Source organism: Dipodomys spectabilis, unplaced genomic scaffold, assembly GCF_019054845.1.
Source record: "Dipodomys spectabilis isolate Male_0828 unplaced genomic scaffold, ASM1905484v1 ptg000699l, whole genome shotgun sequence".
NCBI classification, from domain to species: domain Eukaryota; kingdom Metazoa; phylum Chordata; class Mammalia; order Rodentia; family Heteromyidae; genus Dipodomys; species Dipodomys spectabilis.
Window position 1 is genome coordinate 969311 of NW_024871376.1, and position 19342 is coordinate 988652.

General features: G+C 42.8%; 1 protein-coding gene across 4 annotated transcripts in view; it reads right to left on the minus strand.

Annotated features, from left to right (window-relative positions):
* Fbxw11 (F-box and WD repeat domain containing 11) overlaps positions 1-19319 on the minus strand; it is a 98829-nt gene extending 79510 nt beyond the window's left edge. For 3 of the 4 annotated variants that reach the window (XM_042672335.1, XM_042672333.1, XM_042672332.1), the window contains exon 1: positions 19049-19319. In XM_042672335.1, the coding sequence (XP_042528269.1) occupies positions 19049-19093 (45 nt within the window). In that variant the 5' untranslated portion in view covers positions 19094-19319. Of the gene's footprint in view, positions 1-11216; positions 11379-19048 lie in introns of all 4 variants that reach the window. The other variant, XM_042672334.1, reaches the window with a different exon arrangement.
* Between the last annotated feature and the right edge of the window lie 23 nt (positions 19320-19342).

A 19342-nucleotide genomic window follows, 5' to 3' on the forward strand; every position in this document is an offset into this window, starting at 1 on the left:
TTCTGTGCACTGTTCACCCCTGACTCACCATGTTGTCCTAATTTATTTTTCTTTTCATCCTTTTCCTCACTTTGTATTTATCTTCCTTGTGCTTTATGTGTCATGGTAATCATGCAAATCCTTTTTTGGGAATAAGCTAAGGCTGAAGTATTACCAAAAGTACCACGTACAATTATATTTCTGAATGGAGACAAAGGAATAGGTTGAAAATAAAATTACAGGTCTAGTTAGTATTGACTGTCAGTGTCACAAAATGCATCACTATTGACTTAGGTGAAAGTAATAACCACTGTGGACATTACTGTAGCTAGGTGATTGCTTCATGTCTACTATCAACAGGCTTTTAACTCAGAAAAATGCATATGCGTAGGAGCTGTTTCTGCAAGGATTATGTCCTTAGCAAGAATAGAGAATATTAGAATGAAGAAAATCACTATGGGTAGAAGCACAGGTTTTATGGTATGCTTTCTTCAGAATTTTGGTTTACCATTTTTCTGGTGTTTTTTTCCCCCTTTTAAAATTGAGGCAGAAACACACTGAACCTGAAATGTTAACAAGTCTCTAAATCTAGCTACTAATTTTCAAGAAATATAAATAGGACTAGAACATGAGAACAATCAACAAAACCCAAATGTGCAAAGTTATATAGGATAAATGACCTAGCTGATTGCTTCAATAAATAAATAAAAAGAAAAAAGGATGGGACAAGCAATTTTTATGGATTAACAAGATTTTTGAGTAACATATGAATTACCTTTGGCTTCTCAATTCCAACAACATGGAGAGGGAGAGGGAGAGGGAGAGGGAGAGAGAGAGGGAGAGGGAGAGGGAGAGGGAGAGGGAGAGGGAGAGGGAGAGGGAGAGAGAGAGAGAGAGAGAGAGAGAGAGAAATTTATCAATGGACAAATTCCAGTAAGAGGCACCAGCCTAGTTTGTCCCAAATCAGTTATCAAATGTGAGTAAAGCTATCACAGCCAAGTAGAGGCCTGAAGACATATGCCAACTAAGCCTATGGACACATGGGATGTTGGAGCAGAAAAGGGACAGGAAGAAAAACAAAGCAAATCTGAATAAAACTTCTTATTTTCCTTAATACATGAAATATGGGTTCATTAATTGTAACAAACGCACTAGACTGCAGGTGAAGGAAATCAGCTAGGTAGAGAGAAAATATGAAAACTGTACTATTTGCTTGTTCTATAAATCTATGCTCTACAAAATTAATTTTAAGATGTTATGGGACAACAGACAAATGTGAGCATGTGGCCTTAAGAAACCATTGTTGACCTTTTAGATGCAAAAGATTTCTACACTTTGGGGGACGGGGGGTGGGAAGGTCTGTTCTGGGCCTGGGCACTGCCCCTGAATTCCTTTTGCTCAAGGCTAGCATTCTACCACTTGAGCCACAGCTCTACTCCCAGCTTTTGGACTTTCTAGCCTGGGCTGGCTTCAAATCGCAATCCTAGGATCTCAGACTCCATTACAGGTGTGAGCCACCAGTGCTGGGCTTCTCCGCATTCATTTACTTATTTATTCATTCATTCGTTCATTCTCTCAGTCATGGGGCTTGAACTCTGGGCCTGGGCACTGTCCCTCAGCTCTTCAGCTCAAGGCTAGCACTCTACCACTTGAGCCACTTCACCACTTCCAGTTTTCTGAGTGGTTTATTGGAGGTAAGAGTCTCACGGACTTTCCCGCCTGGGCTGGCTTTGAACTGCAATCCTCAGATCTCAGCCTCCTGAGTAACTAGGATTACAGGTGTGAGCCACTGGTGGTGGCTTTCTCCGGATTTTTATTAACACAAGTTAACTACACGACGTGAAGCGTTTCACTGTGATATTTACATACATGCACAAAACACACTTGGATCATATCCACTATTATTCTTATTACCTCCCAGCCCCACCTCCTTTTCTTTCCCACCATTTTTTAAATGGGTTTCACTATAACCTTTTCACACATGCATACAATGCGTACATGCATACTTCAATCATAGTCTCCTCCACTTGTGCGTTTTTAAGTACAGTTGTTAGGTATGATGGTGCATGCCTGTAATCCCAACATGTAGGAGATTCAAGTGAAAGATTTTAAGTTTGAGGACAGCCTGAGTTATACAGTGAATCTGAGGTATACAGCAAAACACTCTCAGGGAAAGAAAGGCCATATCTTTTATAGATGCACAGTAAATAAATAATTCATGAAAGGATGGAAAACAGGTGAAGGAGTATACTAAAAAGATGTTTCTGAAAGTTTACCACTCAGGTTAACTACTGTTGGTTCATGAAAGTATGTTTAGTAGCTATACATTTAATTTAAACCAAGATTTTAAGAAAATATAACTATCCCAGCAAATCTGTGATTTCATAGATTTTAATTGCTTAGGGTATGCTTCTTTTTTAATACATTTGTCAAAGCTTTCAAAAACCAAACAGGCAGACATGCAGAAGCAGGCTGAGATCCCAGGCCTAATATTCTGATCTCAGCTCCTGTCAAAGTAGACACTCATTAACCAACATCAGCTACATTACTGACACAAGCCAACTTAAAAAATGATTACTGAAACAGAAACACCCAGTATTGGAAGCACAAAAGTAGAAACAGAGGTTGGAGATATAGCTCAGTTGATCGAGCGCTAGCCAGTGAGTGAAAGTGTCAGGTACAAAGCATGAATCCCAGTCTCAGACCTAAAATAAAATAAAAGTAGAAACAGAAATACAAATAGCCACAAATGTACAATTTATCCAATGTTACTAGTAATTAAAAAAGAAATTTACTAATTCTTTAATCAAATTAGAAGTTTTTCAAAGCTATTAAAATGCTAAAATGGAGGACTGGGAGTATAGCTCAGGGTAGAGCACTTGCCTATAATACATGAGGCCCTAGGTCACATGGCCAGCACAAAGAAAGGAAAAAGAAAGAGAGAGAAAGGGAGGGAGGGAGTCAGGCAGGCAGGGAAGGAGAGAGAGAAAGAAAAAAGAAAGAAAGAGAAAGGAGGCGAGGCAAAGGAGAAGACCTAAGTAGCACAAGGCCCAAGTTCGAACCCCAGGAATGCAAGTCATAATAATGATGATGACACTATGTCTAATAAAGCAGTTTAGTCACTTCCACATCCATACACATTAGATACTGCATCAAAGAATTATAAAGAAATGTACACATTAGATACTGCATCAAGGAATTATAAAGCAATGTATAACAGTTATAGATGCCGTGTTGTTGAGTTTTGAAACAGTTACATATGTGAAAAAATACATACAAAACATGCATGGAGGGGGGAGGCTGGGAAGGGATGTGAAGGGTAAACAAAGGAGGAGGCTGCAATGCTTGATAAGAAATGTACGCATTATCCTGCCCATGTAATTGTAACCCCTCTGTACAGTATGTTCACAAAAAAATAAATAAAATAAAATTTAAAAAAAAAATGCATGGAAGAAAATATTTGAGTATGTATAGATACATAGAAAGGGAAGAATATACACCAAAAGTAACAGCTATTATCAGGGAAACTTTCTGATTCTAGTGTCTACATTACTTCACTTTTTCTATAATAAATATGGACATATATATAACATATACACATATGGGGGGTGACTGTGTGTGTGCGTGTGCACTTGCGTGCGCCAAGCATGGTGTCCCACCTGTAAAGCCAGCACTGAAAGGCTGAGACAGGAGGGCAGCAAGTTCAAAGGTGCAGGGTGAGATTCTGTCTCAAAAACCTAGCAACAACAAAAAAATACATGTACACACACATTTACAATACATATGTATAAATTCTATTAAGGAGAAACTATATTTACATGGTTTTGGACTAAACTCCTATACTGGGATCTTAGATCTCAGATCAGACTAAACATCAAAATCCTATGCTAAAGTTCCATATCATTAAACAAAGAGATTGGTCTATAACACCAAACTCCCCTGCTGGGCTCACTGGAACACTACCCTACTTTATAAAATAAAGTGTGGTCTGGTCCTAGAAACAAAAAGACAATAAAGATCTTTGAATCTGTTGTGCTCATGTCCTTTGATACAATTCACTTTCTTAAAAGGGTCAAAGCTCTGAATAGGCAGTTCTCTTAAAAGCATACTCAGGTAGCCAACAGGTATGTGAACAGACGATCAAATCATTAATCACGAGGGAAATAGAAGTTAAAATCATCATATACTATTTCACACCTATAAGAAGTCTGACAATGCCTAGTTGCTCACAAGCATGTAATGCAATTAACACTTTTATATGCTGCCAGAGTTAGTATAACAATTTATAACAACTTTGGGAAGAGATCCAGCAGGATTTTTTCCCCCAAAACCCAAACCTACATATAGTAAATGTATATTTGGCATCTGATGCTGTTGCTCTCTGCCCCCTTCCTGGAAAAAGAGCTCAGAAACCCTTTGGAATCCCCTGAATGATGGTGATAAGTACAGCATCATTTCCTGAGTTCTGTGAGCCATTACAGAAAACTACTGAACATGAGAAAGGGGTTGTAGAAACTCCCTATCTATAGCCAGCCAGTCAAAGATACAGGTGGCAACCTGGGGCTTAAACCAAGCCTGAAGTATGCAGTCAGAGCAGTCTCATGGCACCTAATTTCAAGGCTCGATGACCAACTAGATAATGAAAGGACAACCTTAGTGGCACTATGGTGAACAGAAAAGTACACGCAAGTTCTGGCTCAAAAAGCCAACTGTTTTCATGCAGAAGTACGTGCTTCAATACGAAATGCCCTAATTGTGTGTGCTGGCCAAATCATGTGTGTGTGCTGGTCCCTGAGCTTTTTTGGTTGACATCAGCTCTCTACCACTTGAGCCACAGCTCTATTTCTGACTTTTTGATAGTTAATTGGAGAAAAGAATTTCATGGACTTTCCTGCCGGGTCTGACTTTCAACAATGATCCTTAGATCTCAACCTGGAGTAGCCAGGTACTACAGACACACTAGTTACAGGATTATAGACACACTAGTGTCTGACTTGAATTGCTTCATTAAAAAAAAAAAAAAAACAATCTGTTCCAACCAAGTAAAATATGTCTGTGGAACCCTATGGATAGGGCCTATAGATCCAAAACAACCAATATGTAACTCATAACCTAAAGGATAGGTCCAAGATCTGGTTACAACCTGCCCTTATTAAATTCATCTACCCCAGTTACTTCACACAAGCATTTGTATAGAACAACTTATTTGTCCTTACTTACAGAAAACAGCACTCCACTGCCTGCCAAGCACTGCTAGGCTGTATCTTTGCTATGACAGCTCCCCCTGCCCCAGTACATCGATATCCAAATTTAATTTCTTCCAGATTAATTTTTCCTTTTAAAGAAATATCCCTTGTGGATTTCCTTCCTCCCTAACCCCATAGCACGTCTCATGAACCTTACCAGTTTTCGTATTTTGCTATGTATTATGTGAAAGACTACAAACTATTAGAAACAACATATGCATCTGATTCTTATTTTAAAATAAATTTATTTAAAAATACATAAATAAACAACATGAACTCATGGTTCTTTTTAAACATATTTCTTAGCCCAGACCATCAAAAGTCCACATCAAGCTTCAATAATGCAGGGTTTCTAAATACCACTCCTCATTAAATGGCCCTTCAGATGTGGTAGTGTATGCCTGTAATCCCAGGAGGCAGGAGGATGGAAGTCCAACGCCGACCCTATCTGAAAAATAACTAAAGCAAAAAAATAAATAAATAAAAAGAAGAAACAAAGGCTAGGCTTGTGGCTCAATGCTTGACTAGTATATAGGTTGTATGTGGGAGATCTACGTGGAAGAAAGAGGAAGACAACTTCAGTGCCTCTCTTTTTGGTCTGAGAGTCATCACCAGTGTTCACTGTGGAAAAATTCGGTAGGCTGTAAGCTTGGGATGTCTTCCACTCTGTGTGTGTGGGGGGGGGGGGGGGGGGGTGTAGTACATATATGTTACACTTTAATAAAAATGCTTCTTAACAAAAAAGAAAAAAAAGATGAGCCAGGTGCCGGTGGCTCACGCCTGTCATCCTAGCTACTCAGGAGGCTGAGATCTGAGGATCACAGTTCAAAGCCAGCCGGGGGCAGGAAACTCTCTGAGACTCTTACCTCCAATAAACCACCTAGAAAACCGGAAGTGGTGCTGTGGCTCAGAAGTAGAGCGCTCACCTAGAGCTGAAGAGCCCAGGGACAGCACCCAGGCACAGAGTTCAAGCCCCACGACTGAAAAAAAAAAGATGAGCCTAGCTGGGCACCAGTAGCTCACATCTGTAATCCTACTCAGGAGGCTGAGATCTGAGAATCAAAGTTCAAAGCCAGCCCAGGCAGAAAAGTCCTCATGAAATTCTTATCTCCAATTAACCACTCAAAAACTAGAGATGGCGCTGTGGCTTAAGCAGTAGAGTTGCTAGCCTTGAGCACAGAGGTGGCTCAGGGACAGCCTTAAGGCCCTGAGTTCAAGCCCCACAACAACAAAAAAACAAACAAACAAAAAGAGAGCCTAGCACATCTTGTGCCAAAAAAGAAAAAAAGGCCAGGAAACACAAACTCTTACATGGGCATGTCAAAAAGAAGCAGGGACTAGCTGAAAAGAATGCTCCTTAGCCAAATCTGGGACAAAGTATCACCAGTAATGACTATAACTGACTGCTAATACACTGAAGAAGTCCTTAAGAGTATGGCAACACAGAGAAGCAAGGCGTGGAGACAGAGTGGTCTCCCTGAATGCTAGCTAATACATGGAAAGGGGGTGGCAATTAGAGAACCACAGTTCTGTAACTCTATTGTAATAACATCTCAGGATTGGAACACTGACATCACTGAAGGAAAAGCTGTAAATATATAAGTAGGGTATTTACAAGTTACCAAAATTAGTGTCCTGTAGATTCCTCTCTAATAGCAGAGGAGAAAACAAAAACAAAATAACGCACATTCGTTATAGAGAGATACCTAGTTGTTGCTATCCTAACCAAAGAGATTAAATTTAGCTGCAAATGTCATTGCCTACAGATGTGGGCTCATGTGAAGTACACTTCACCTATGATTTAGCCTCTTCCCAAAATGTTTGGCTTGGATATCTGGAAGAAAACTCCCAATGTCAGGAGAGTACAGAAGCTACAAAAACAAACTAAACGGCACAGAAAGAAAATACTCAAAAACTGCAGAGGGGGGGGTATTTCCTAAAAGGCGACTAATAAAGATTGTGCCAAGAAGGGAAGAAAAGGCAGAGAGAGACTACTCTAAATTAGTAAGAGTAAAAAGAAATAACTAAATACAGTGTCCTTTGTAGTTTGTTTTAAAGGATAGAGTTGATTCCCAAAACAAGTAGGAAAAATGAAAATTATGGACTTTTCTTTCCTAGTGAAGCTAGGAATGGAACTCAGGGCCTGCTGCATTTCAGGCAACGCTGATACCCAGTCAGCCCTTTCTGAACATTTGATATCATACTACAGAATTACTTTTTCTGAAATGTGAAAAAAGCACTGAGAGATAGGAAAGGAGACAGAGGAGGAGAAAGAATGAGTTCACTTTTTTTTTTTTTTTTGGGGTCCGGTTGTGGGGCCTGAACTCTGGGCCTGGGCGCTGTCCCTCAGCTCTTCAGCTCAAGGCTAGCGCTCTACCACTTGAGCCACAGCACCACTTCCGGCTTTTTTCTTTTTGCTTATGTGGTGCTGAGGAATCGAACCCAGGGCCTTAGGCATGCAAGGCAAGCGCTCTACCACTGAGCCACCTTCCCAGCCCTGAGTTCACTTTAGAGTATAAAGAACTCAAGTTGCCTATATATATACATACAAACATGTATAAAATATGTTATTATATATAATTGTGTTAAATAGAAGGGGTAAAAGAAGAAAATAGAGATATGGTACCAAGTGGAGAGGACAGCACCAGACAGATACTATCCCTACCTGGGGGAAATAATTACTGAAAAACTTAAGGGTTAAAGCATCATGATGCTTGTAACTCAAAACTTTTAGCAGCAACAACAAAAAAATGGAAGGAAGGAATGGGAGATGGGAGAAAAAGAGGAAAACAGAAATGGACAAAGAAGGAAACAGACAGAAAAAGTCAAGAAGGGCACAGAAATAACGAAAATATGACCAAACTGTTGAATATAGGTCAAACATTTTTTTTTAAATACAGGTATTGAATGGGCAGCAGTGGCTCAAGCTGGCAACCCTAACTACTCAGGAAGCTGAGATCTGGAGAGCAAAGGTCAGAAACAACCCAGACAAGAAAGGCGTCAGATTCCACCTCCAAAATAACTAGCAAAGGCCTTGCTGGAGCATGGCTCACAGGGTAGAGTACAGTCAAGCAAGGTGAAACTTACAAGGCTCTGAGTTCAAGCCCTGGTACTGGAAAAAAGAAAATAAATAGCGTACTGTAAATTGCCTTAGGATATGCCATGCTAGAGTCTGATGCAGGATCTCAACACAGCTAATCTTTGTTTCTTCAACTGACCAGTAAATAAAATAGCTGACTTGTATTTAGGCTTCATGTTGTGATGTTAGAAATGTCTTTGAAATGTCATTAATACTACTCATTCTTTAGGCTGGCATATTCTCATACTCTAGTATGTAGACTCTCCCATCTAAGTCTGGATGATCTGTGACCTGTCTATGGTACTCCAGACGACACTATGTACTACAAGGAATATCCTACTAGAAATCCTTCACGCACAGGCAACTCTTTCTCCTCCTCCATGTCCGGGCCTTCTAGCATTCCCCACCCTAGGGGCCTAGGGCCAGACACTGAAAATCCAAACCATCACCCCTCATCTTTCTTACTACTAAAACTACTCCCTGAGCTCCTACTACCTACATCATTTTCAGGTACGCCACCCCTGCCAGCCCTCAGGGAGTGCTCGGGTTCACTCAGCCAGACGATGTCCCTGACCTCAGTCTCCTCAATCCATCTTGGCAAAGCTAGTTTCCTAAAACACAAAATTCGTTATCTTACTCTTCCTACTTCAAGAATAAGAGAACAAGAAGACTCAAGTAATAATACAGTAAGCTAAACACAAGCTCCACTTAATAACAAGATGTAATATGAAGACAAAGCATTACTAGGTAAGAGTCTTCTGAATATATGCCTATTCCACAACATGCTTATGATAAAAATTAAACACACCAAAATACATGTGATTCAGTAGAAAGAAACCACAGGGAAGCAAGTAAAATTCAACTGCCTTCTTAACTGTAAAAAATGGTTATTTACTGAATAGCTCCTAGCAGTGATGAAGAAATCATGAAAAACCCGAGAAGTAGAAGCACAGGTAACATGAAGAGGCTCTGCCGTCCAGTAAAATCATCAATGCCTACCGCAAATTAAATGAGGTTTCTTTAGTCCCATCTCTTACATAGTCCCAGCACCTACCTCACATCTCTGATGGAGTCCACGATGTGATTTGGTAAGTAACATCTACCGATAGAGAGCTAATGTTGTATTTATCTGGCTTGAATCTATAGCTCCCTTTAAATTCAACGAGCACCTAAACTAAGATCTAGGAAGCAAACCTTACTGTCAAAAATATACTAATCATGCTGACATACATAAATCATTGTAAATTCATACATTAGAACTTGGTTTTAGCATCCGTCTTAATAAGGATGGGTAATTATTACTCCAACCCTGGAATGAGAAGCTGCTTTGAGCATGCTGATCAGAGCAGATTTTTGAGGATTTGAAAGGACAAGACCAAGGATGGTGGCAATTTCTAAAGTTGTACAAGTAGTAGCATTCAATTACTCAGTTATACAAGTGCCAATGTAGTGGGGAACAACTTCAATTCCAGCGCTCTGGAGGCTGAGGCAAGGAGGATCATGATATCAAGGCCAACCTGGGCTACAGAATGGGGGGGCGGGGGGGGGGAGGAAGAGGAAACAAGAGAAGAGGAAGGGAGAGGGGAAAGGAAAAGAAAGAACAGGAAGAAGAGAAAGAGGAGGAAAAGGAGAGAAGAGGAGGAAAAAGGATAATGAGGAGGGGGAGAAGGATATATTGAACTAATGAGCCTTTGGGGGAGGTCGATACAGGGGTTTGAACTCAGGGCCTTGTACTCTACCACTTGAGTTGTGCCCCTAGCCCTAATAAGCTACTTAAACACCAAGAAACTGAGTAGATGAGAGGCTGTAGACAGCAAGTCCTGACATAATCAATGCACAACCTCCATACCTCCTGAATTACCTTTACGTTCATTTGATGAACTGACTGAAGGTCTGATTTTTCATTAAGCAGAGCACAAAATGATTATAACACCATGTCAAACAAGAAGCCAGCATCTGTTCCTCAAGGTAAAACCTGCCATAGAAAACAAGGCTGAAGCCAGGCGCCGGTGGCTCACACCTGTCATCCTAGCTACTCAGGAGGCTGAGATCTGAGGATCATGGTTCAAAGCCAGCCTAGGCAAGAAACTTCTTGAGACTCTTATCTCCAATGAGCCACCAGAAAACCGAAAGTGGCGCTGTGGCTCAAGTGGTAGAGCGCTAGCCTTGAGCTGAAGAGCTGAGGGACAGCGCCCAGGCCAAGTTCAAGCCCCACAACCAACAAAAGAAAAAGAAAAAGAGGAAGAAAATCAGGCTGAAAATCCAGAAGTTGAAATACAAACTTCAGCCAAGTATAGTAAGAACAAAGAACCAAAGTTTTGGAGACACAAAGATCAAGCTTAATACTTGGTGTTGCCATTTACTAGACGTATAACCCTGAAAAATTTGCACCTAATTCTTACTTAAGTTTCATTTCACTATAAAATGTATGTAAGAAAGATGTAAAATGCCTAACAACAGGGCCTGGCACCTAGCAGCTCTCTCAGTTAGTAAACCTTCCTGGAAGAGACGCAAACATCCTAAGGATAAGAGACCATTACTTTACATGATGACTAAAAACTATTGTGATCAAGCATACTGTGCATCACATCTCAACATGGCCATTTGTTTCCCATGTCTTATAAGCGACTCCCCACCAAAACAATTTTTCTGTTTATCATATCATATGCTCTGTGAAGAGTAACTAAAAACTACTGAGGCCTACAGTTGTACTTCTTATACTGAAACTAAGTTTTTGCTAACAATTCTGCTACATATACTATACTGATCCACATCCAAAACTAACATTTGGCACAAATATCTAGTATTACTTCCTTTCCCTATTACTAGAAAAAAAAATGAAAAATGAAAAAATTAAATGCCTTTCAGTGAGGTGAGTTCCACAAACAAAACAATACAGGGCAATCGCTTACCTGGAAAATATTTTGTACTTCAGATCCACCAATCCAGAATGAATGGGGGTATTCCCTTTCAGACTAGTCTGAGAAAAGACAGCAGTCAATCATCTTCCAAGATTCTTTCCGCTTACTGTATCCAGCTTTCTTCAACAAAATCCCAAACATGCACTTCGGTAACTGTTGAAAGACAGAGAGCAATCCATACACCCACCACGGCACCAATGGTAGGGAGGCCATGGAGAAATGGAAGGGAGGGTCAGTGGAATGGTGGAGCTGAGGCTCAGAAAGAAGTTACAACCCACACTTCTCATCTCTATGTTGAGAAAGACTTGACTTCTATATGGGAAGCAATGAAACATGCCTAATATTAATATGCACTCACCATAAAGAGCATGCAACTTCCAAATGAGAGCAACTAAAATCTCGTCTACCGTCCACATAAACTGTGCCTCAACATACAACTACAATGAACTTTCTTTTCAGTTCCTAAGACAACTATTCCACTGTTTAAAAAAAAGTTTGCCAGCAAAAAAAAAAAAAATCAATGACACAGGAGGCTCCAGGATCTCCTAATAAAGAAACTCTTTTAGGGAACCTAATAAATCTTTTGTGTTGCTACATAGGAGGAGTCAAATTTACATAAATTACCCAAGTCCTTGGTGCCCAGCTGGAGTGTACAACATGTTTTAAGTAATGACAAGAATGAGCGTTTGATTCAATACAGGCCTACACCCCCAATGGCCAGTCACAGGTAAACTGAGGAAAATAACAAACACTAATAAACAATTTGATAGATGACACCTTCACACCCTAAGCCCAGTCCATATTCTATCAACATTGGTTTTCTACCATACCAACTTTCTCATTGGGACTACAAATTCTAAACAAACTCTTAGGGAGAGGGAAAAGGCATACAAATTTAGAAAATTGAGTTTACTTGCTCACTCATCTGCTATTCCCTCAACTGCCACACTACTGCCAAAGTACCTGGGCAGCGGTTGAATAAAACCTACTTCTTTAATGAAAGGTTGCTAGGCCGGGAAGGTGGCTCAGTGATAGAGTGCTTGCCTGACATGCAGGAAGCCCTGGGTTCGATTCCTCAGTACCACTTACACAGAAAAAGCCAGAAGGGCACTGTAGCTCAAGTGGTAGAGTGCTAGCCTGAGCAAAAAGCAGCTCAGGGACACTGCCCAGGCCCGGAGTTTAAGCCCCAAGACTGGGGGGGTGGAGGGGGAGGTTGCTAATGGCCCAGACCCTTTACATCAGTTACTCAGATTTAATTCTCAAAAGAATAGGAGAGTTGACTTTCCCTACGATATAGTTTTACTACATGGTAGGCCCTTACACATCTCACAGAACATTGCTGCCTCCTAAGACCAAGGATACGAAAGGTCACTGATTCCTCGGAGAAGAAAAAAACTGCTTTCTATTCTCAAAGGTCCTAAATTAATGGATATGAGAATGGAGAACATTTTTCAGCCTAAGTGACTCAATAGGTACAATCATCATGAAATGGCAATCTTTTGGATCTTCTGACTTTAAAAAGCCTTTCATTACCATGGAGCCAAAATACTGACCATTAAAAACACACACACACACACACACAAAATGGTACTTAAGTAGTCTTTGTGCTTAGCAGTCTCAAATCTACTTGAACACAGTAATTTTTAAATTCCAAGGTATGTTTAAGGTCCACAGACAATCACAAATGATGTTCTATTTTTTTCACATTTCAGGAACAGCCACTGAAATGTCTGATGCCAGCTTATGACTAAATTTACCATTATGTTCAGATGGAAAGAAATATCTTTCTACTCACAACTTAAAAGAGAATACATAAAATATAAACAATCAAGTCTCTCTCCCCCACTGACTTGAGAGAAGAAAAAACTGGAAATCCAATTCTGACAAAGGTGTCCAGTTAATTGTGGCTAATAACTGCTAAAGCAATAGTTTTGAAGCATTACTTGTTATATCTAAAATGCGGAGTAGAATAAATGATAGCAAGATAGAACTACAATTTCCAGTAATCAACTGAGTTCTGAAACTTGTGAATTCTCTGGCCTTTTCCCTGTATTAGTAAGTTTATTTTTCCCACTTCCCTTAATGGAACTATTTCTTCAATGTCTAAATAGTGGCCAACCTTATGCTAGTGACACACAGATTAACCAAAGCCAACTCAAAGGTCAGGATCAAGTTCTTCCTGTTTCTGCCCTTCTTTCTGGGCCACTCTCAAGTGGTTATCACCAAGAAACTTACATTTTATTGCTAGTTCTCAAAGCTAGTTAAAAATAAAAGAAAGCCAGGTGCCAATAATTCTCATCTGTAATCCAAATTACATGAGGCTGATCTGAGGATCACAGTTCAAGCGCCAGGACCGGCACAAAAATAAACGTGAAAAAGCATTGAGAAGAGTCTCTTGTTCTCAGTAACAGAGCCCACTCACACCTCATCTTTGTTTTTCAGTGGGGTCTGGAGGCTTTTCTTCTAGAGAATGCTTTCCTATATTCACTACTTACATGGATGCCCTTATCAGAGCACAAGCACCCTTCTCTTTCTCCTCCTCCCATTTTTCATGATAATGTCCCAGTGTTTCCACTTCCACAGCTGACTAAGTATGAGAGGGAATTTCCTAAAAAAAAAAAAAAAAAACACTTCCTGCTGATGCAGGGAACTCTATGAGCTGATTTTGGTTAAAGCATTAAGATCAAGGTTACAGACAGCCTATTGGAATGTGAGGTCTTCCTGGTCTCTCATTTGCCTACAAAGACAAACTTCCTGTTAAGTAATGGTGATCAAGCAGAAACTTAACAAGCTCACTCCTGATCAACAAGTTTAGCGCTATTGTCAACTAATTGAGTTAACAATACAACTCAGAAGGAAACCTAGGTAACCTTTTTGAAGTGCTTATCAATTGTAAATTCACATCAATAGCTATAAAATGAACTTGGTTTCTTAATCTTTGCTAGCAACCACTCTGGGATGTAGTAAATCAATCTTTAAGTATCTATGTATGATTACTATAATGTCTATGACTTTCCTTCACCAGTCTTTTCCCTCCATCCATCTCCACCTTTGTCTTAAGGTTATCAAAAGCTACTGATGACTCACACCTGTAATCCTAGCTACTCAGAAGGCTGAGATCTAAGGGTTGAGGTTCAAAGCCAGCCCATTGAGGCATCTCCAATTAACTTACCAAAAGAGCCAGCAATGGAGCTATGACTCAGTGGTAGAGTGCTAGTCTTGAATAAAAGTGCTCTGTGACAGCACCCAGGGCCTGAGTTCAACCCCCAGGACCAGCATGTGCACGCACACACAGAGACAGAGAGTGTAAGAGACTTTACAGCACAGGGAAAAAAATACAAACATAAATTTAAATTATTATCAATTGGATTCTCACACAGTGAGCATTGTGGAGGAGTAAAAGGTCACCAAATACAGCCTTTGGCAGGGAACAACCACAAGTTTTTATAATATCAGTAAGGTATATGTCTCATAAAAGATTATTATGAGAATTAATAACAAAGATGAAACCTTCTAGAAAGAAATAATTATGGAAACAATCACCAGGAAAACTTAATTCAACACTTAATGAACATCTATAAGAATGCATTTTACATATAAAGGAGCTAAGTGTTGGAGGAAGATGAATAATGTCCCACCACTTTCCATGAGTTTATCATTTATAGGAAACACAAACAAGTAATTATAATTCAAGACTAGAAACATTTTGTATACAAGAAAAATACAAAGTGTCTGAATTCATTAATTTTATTTAACAATCATTATCCTGTAGGCAGTGCTACAGATACAAAACAAGATCTCTCATCCCATCAAATAAACTGACACCAAAAGAAATAGTGTCCATTCTGCTTTCCAGGATGACAGAAGTTTATTTGTATAAGAAAAAAAAAAAAAAGAAGATTGCTGGGTAGTGATCTAAGCCAACTTGGGCAGAGAGGAAGTATGGAGTGTTTAACAAATGGGCATAGAGCAGTTCATGCTAGAGCTGACAGTAGGAGCAAAAACTGGAAGGCCATGATCCTCCAACTTTGGCTGGAATAGGAATTACGTGGGAGAAAATGCCAGAAGGGAGCCTGAGATCCAGAGAGACAGAAACTCAAATTGGAACGAACCACTAGGATTGCAAATACTTTCTTTCCCACCAAGTGCAAATGTGAATCACAAGGTGGAACCTAAGATCCCAGAGTTCAGAGAGCAGAACACTTTTGTTTCTAGAATTCATAAGCCTAAACTCAAAGGTATGTATGTCATTCTGTGAGTCTATGTAATAGCGTAGTGATTTTCCTGGGCTTATTCTGTTTGTATGACACAGGCTTCAACTTAGGTGCTAAGAGTGCCAAGACTTGTATGCGGAAACATGTTTATCCTTGTCAAATCAGAAAGGACACCTAACCTACTGTAAAATCATGGGCACAGACTCTTATGCTCAAGCCACAACCTTTCAATGAGGCCTATAAATATATGATTTATTTCATCTGAACCCTCTTTTTAATCACATTTTGAAAGTTAGACACACATGAAGATAGGTAATAGAAACAAAGATCCAATTTCTTGATAAACTCAATGAAGAATCCCACTTACCCCAATTAGAAAGTCAATGAGAGGAAAGAAAAAGAAAAATTTCCACTAACTTCTCATCTGTTTCTCTCATATCCTTGGTTTTATGACCCCCTTGTACTCCAACAACTCTAAAATTAGCATATTTGGCCAAATATAGTAGTACAAGTATCCCAGTGACTGAGGCGTGAAGATGGAAAGTTCAAGGCTCACAGCTACAGGATGGGACTGCCTCAAAAAAAAATCTTAAAGCACACTTGGCACACCTTTTTTGTTTTGTTTTGTTTTTAGAGTGGGGGGGGGGTTCTAATCACCAATTAACCTCCAGAAAACTGGAGTGGCGCACAGTGGCTCAAAGTGGTGGAGTGCTAGCCTTGAGCAAAACTGCTCAGGGGAAGCACCCATGCCCTGAGTTCAAGCCTTAGGACCAACGGGGGGGGGGGGGGGGGGGGGGGGGGGGGGGGGGGTAAGGAAGGCAGAGATTAGGAGGTTTGAGGGCAGAGGGCAAGGAAGGGGTAGAGGAGAGTCTCAATAAATCAAGCCAGGCGTGGCGTCTCTTATTTATTTTAGGTCACAGTCCTAAATTGACCCAGGAAAAGACACCAATATCCCATCCAAAAAAAAAAAAAAAAAAAGACTAAAGAAAAGAAGTGCTGGAAATATCTCAAGTAATAGACAGCCTTTACCAAGCAAAACCAAGGTCCTGAGCTGTTAGTACCAATAAAAAAATTGTTTAAGAATAAACATCATGTAATAGATAATTCAGTTTGCATTCTTTCCAGTGAAATTTGCCAAACAAGCCAGAGCCTCATGAATTTTGTGTATTTCCAAAATGGATTACTTTTCATCTAACTTATTCATAATAAATCTGATGTTACTAAAGTCAGACTTAAAAAACATGCAGGGTGCTGGTGGCTCACACCTGCAATCCTAGCTACTCAGGAGGCTGAGATCTGAGGATCGAGGTTCAAAGCCAGCCCAGGCAGGAAACACGGTAAGACTCTTATCTCCAAATATCCACCAGAAAACTGGAAGTGGCACTGTGGCTCAAGTGGTAGAGCACTCACCTTGATCTGAAGAGTTCAGGGACAGCACCCAGGCCCAGAATTCAAGCCCCAGGACCGACCAAAAAAAAAAAAAAATAGGCCCATAAGTAGGCCATAAAAGTCTACGTGGTGGTTAAAACATCAGCAACTGTACATTCAGTTGTGTCAATCAAGAAGTTACAGAGACTGAACTTACCCAGGTCAGAGGGAGAAGTGTCTTTTATAAACCCAACCCTCAGGCAGGACGGGGAGGGAGTGCATTTTGGAGATGCAATTATTCTGCTACTACTATCTCTCTTCTGCTGCCCCTCCACTCTACTTCCATATTAGGGATCAAAACCAGGGATTCTCAAAAGCAACTTATTTTGTACTCTACCACTAAGATACATCTGGACCCAAACTTTATTTCTCCTAAGCTTACCAAAAAAAAAAATGAGCTGGAGGTAGAGTGGATTCAGTGGTAAACTGCTTGCCTGGCACAACAGGCTCTTGGTTAAATCCCTAGCACTCCAACAAAAAAGAAAGAGAGGTAGGTGGTAGTGGCTCAGGCCTGTAATCCTAGCTATTCAAGAGGCTGAGATCTGAGGATCATGGGTCAAAGCCAGCTGGGGCTGAAAAGTTCCTCCAATTAACTACAAGAAAACTGGAAGTGGCACTGTGGCTCAAAGTGGTAGAGCACTAGCCTTGAGCAAAAGTACAGGGCACAGGCCCTGAATTTAAGCTCCATAACAGAGAAAAGAGAGGAGGGGAAAAAAGCGGGGGGGGGGGGGGGTGGGGGGGTGTCAAAAATCTAAGACAGAGGGATGATGATTAAAAAAAAAAAAAGGACAGGTTATGCTGAAATATCACATGAAAGTTATCTTGGTAACCATTACCAAACTAGTACAGACAGCACAATCATAAATATTTGAGTACTGAAACAGACTCATAAAAATCTAAAATATTTCATGCTCTGGGCTTTCAAAATTCCATCGGTTTAACCCCTTCTCCTTCAATCATATTGTCTTGAAGTCAGTATTAAAAACCTTCCGACATAGGCATGGTAACTCACTTACACAGGGAAAGACGTATGCAAATCATTCCCGAATTTGACCCTGGATTTTCTCAATCTGCGGACAGGCACCTGTGCTTAGTTTCACAAACATGTTTATGAAAAGTGCCAGGTCTCAACTTATTTTTTTCAAGGAACGTTAAAATCCTTAAAAAGTCATTTTCAAATGATCATAATCTTTGATAAGCTTCTGATAATCCTGTTTGAAGTCCAAGTTTATACCGTCCCTAAATGTCAGAAATCTCTCTTGATACCGCAGACCAGAACTATGCTGTGAGGCCCAACGGCGGGGGTGCCGGGCTTGGACACTGAGCTGCACCCCAACCTGGAGTCGGGACTCGAGTTGGGAGCAGGGAAGGCGAGCGACCGTAGGCCGAGGCTCCTAGTTCGGACCCCGCGCTCAGGAGCTGCCGGGGCTCCCTTCCGAGCAGGCCTGCGGGCCTCCCCCGAGTGGAGCCGGGCGGGCCCGCCTGGCGGGGTGCGGGCGCCGCTGCCCCCGAGGAGGTGCGCCGCTCCGACCGCGGCCGGGCGCACGTGTCCGCCTCGGCCCCGCGGGGGGCTCGCACCGGGAGGCCCGGCCGCGGCCTCGGGCCCCGCGCGCGCCGCACAGGCCCCGCGGCGCCCGCACACCCGAGTGGGAAGCGGCGCCGAGGTCGCCGCCCTCCCCGCGGGTCACCGCGCGGGGTCACCGCGCGGGGCCGCCGGGGCCCGCGGCGCGGTCGTCACCGCCTCGGCGGAGGCTCCGGGCCCCGCGGGCGGCAGCGGCCAGGCCGAGGCAGCTGGGGGCGGCGGGCGGGACCGCGGCCGCCCGGGCCAGCGCCGCGCGCCTCTGCGGGCCCGGGCAGCGCCCTCCCTTTGTCCGGGAGGCCTGACCCCGCGGGACGCCCGGGCCTGGACGCCGAGGCCGGGACCGCGGGCCGGGCGGCGCCGCCGGCCTCCTCCTCCTCCTCCCGCGCTCCTCCGGCGGAGCGGCCGGGAGGCGGAGGGCGAGGAGCCGAGGCCGCGGCGGGAACGGGCGGCGGGAGGGGGCCGGGGCGCGGAGGGCGCGGGCGGCGGGGAGCCGCGCCGAGGCCGGGCCGGGGCGGCGGGGAACTCGGGGCGGGCCTCGCGCGGACGCAGGCCCGCCCGGCCGGACGGGCGGAAGGCGGACGGTCGGCGGCCGCACTCACCATGAGCTCGATGGTCTTGTCCTCAATCACGGAGTCGGGCTCCATGGCGGCCCCGCCTCGCTCTCCCCGCGCACAGCGAACGGCCCGGGCAGAGGAGGCGCCGGCGGCGGCGGCGGCGGCGGCGGCGGCGATCGCGCCCACTCCAGCTGCCGCCCGCCCGGCCGCCGGCAGCTCCGCCCTCTGCTCGGCCGGCGCAGTGCGCGGCGTCGGACTACGGCTCCCAGCGGCCGCCGCGGCCCCGGGGGCGTGGTGGGAGCGAGCGGCCGCCCGGGCAGCGCCCGCCCGGCGGCCGCG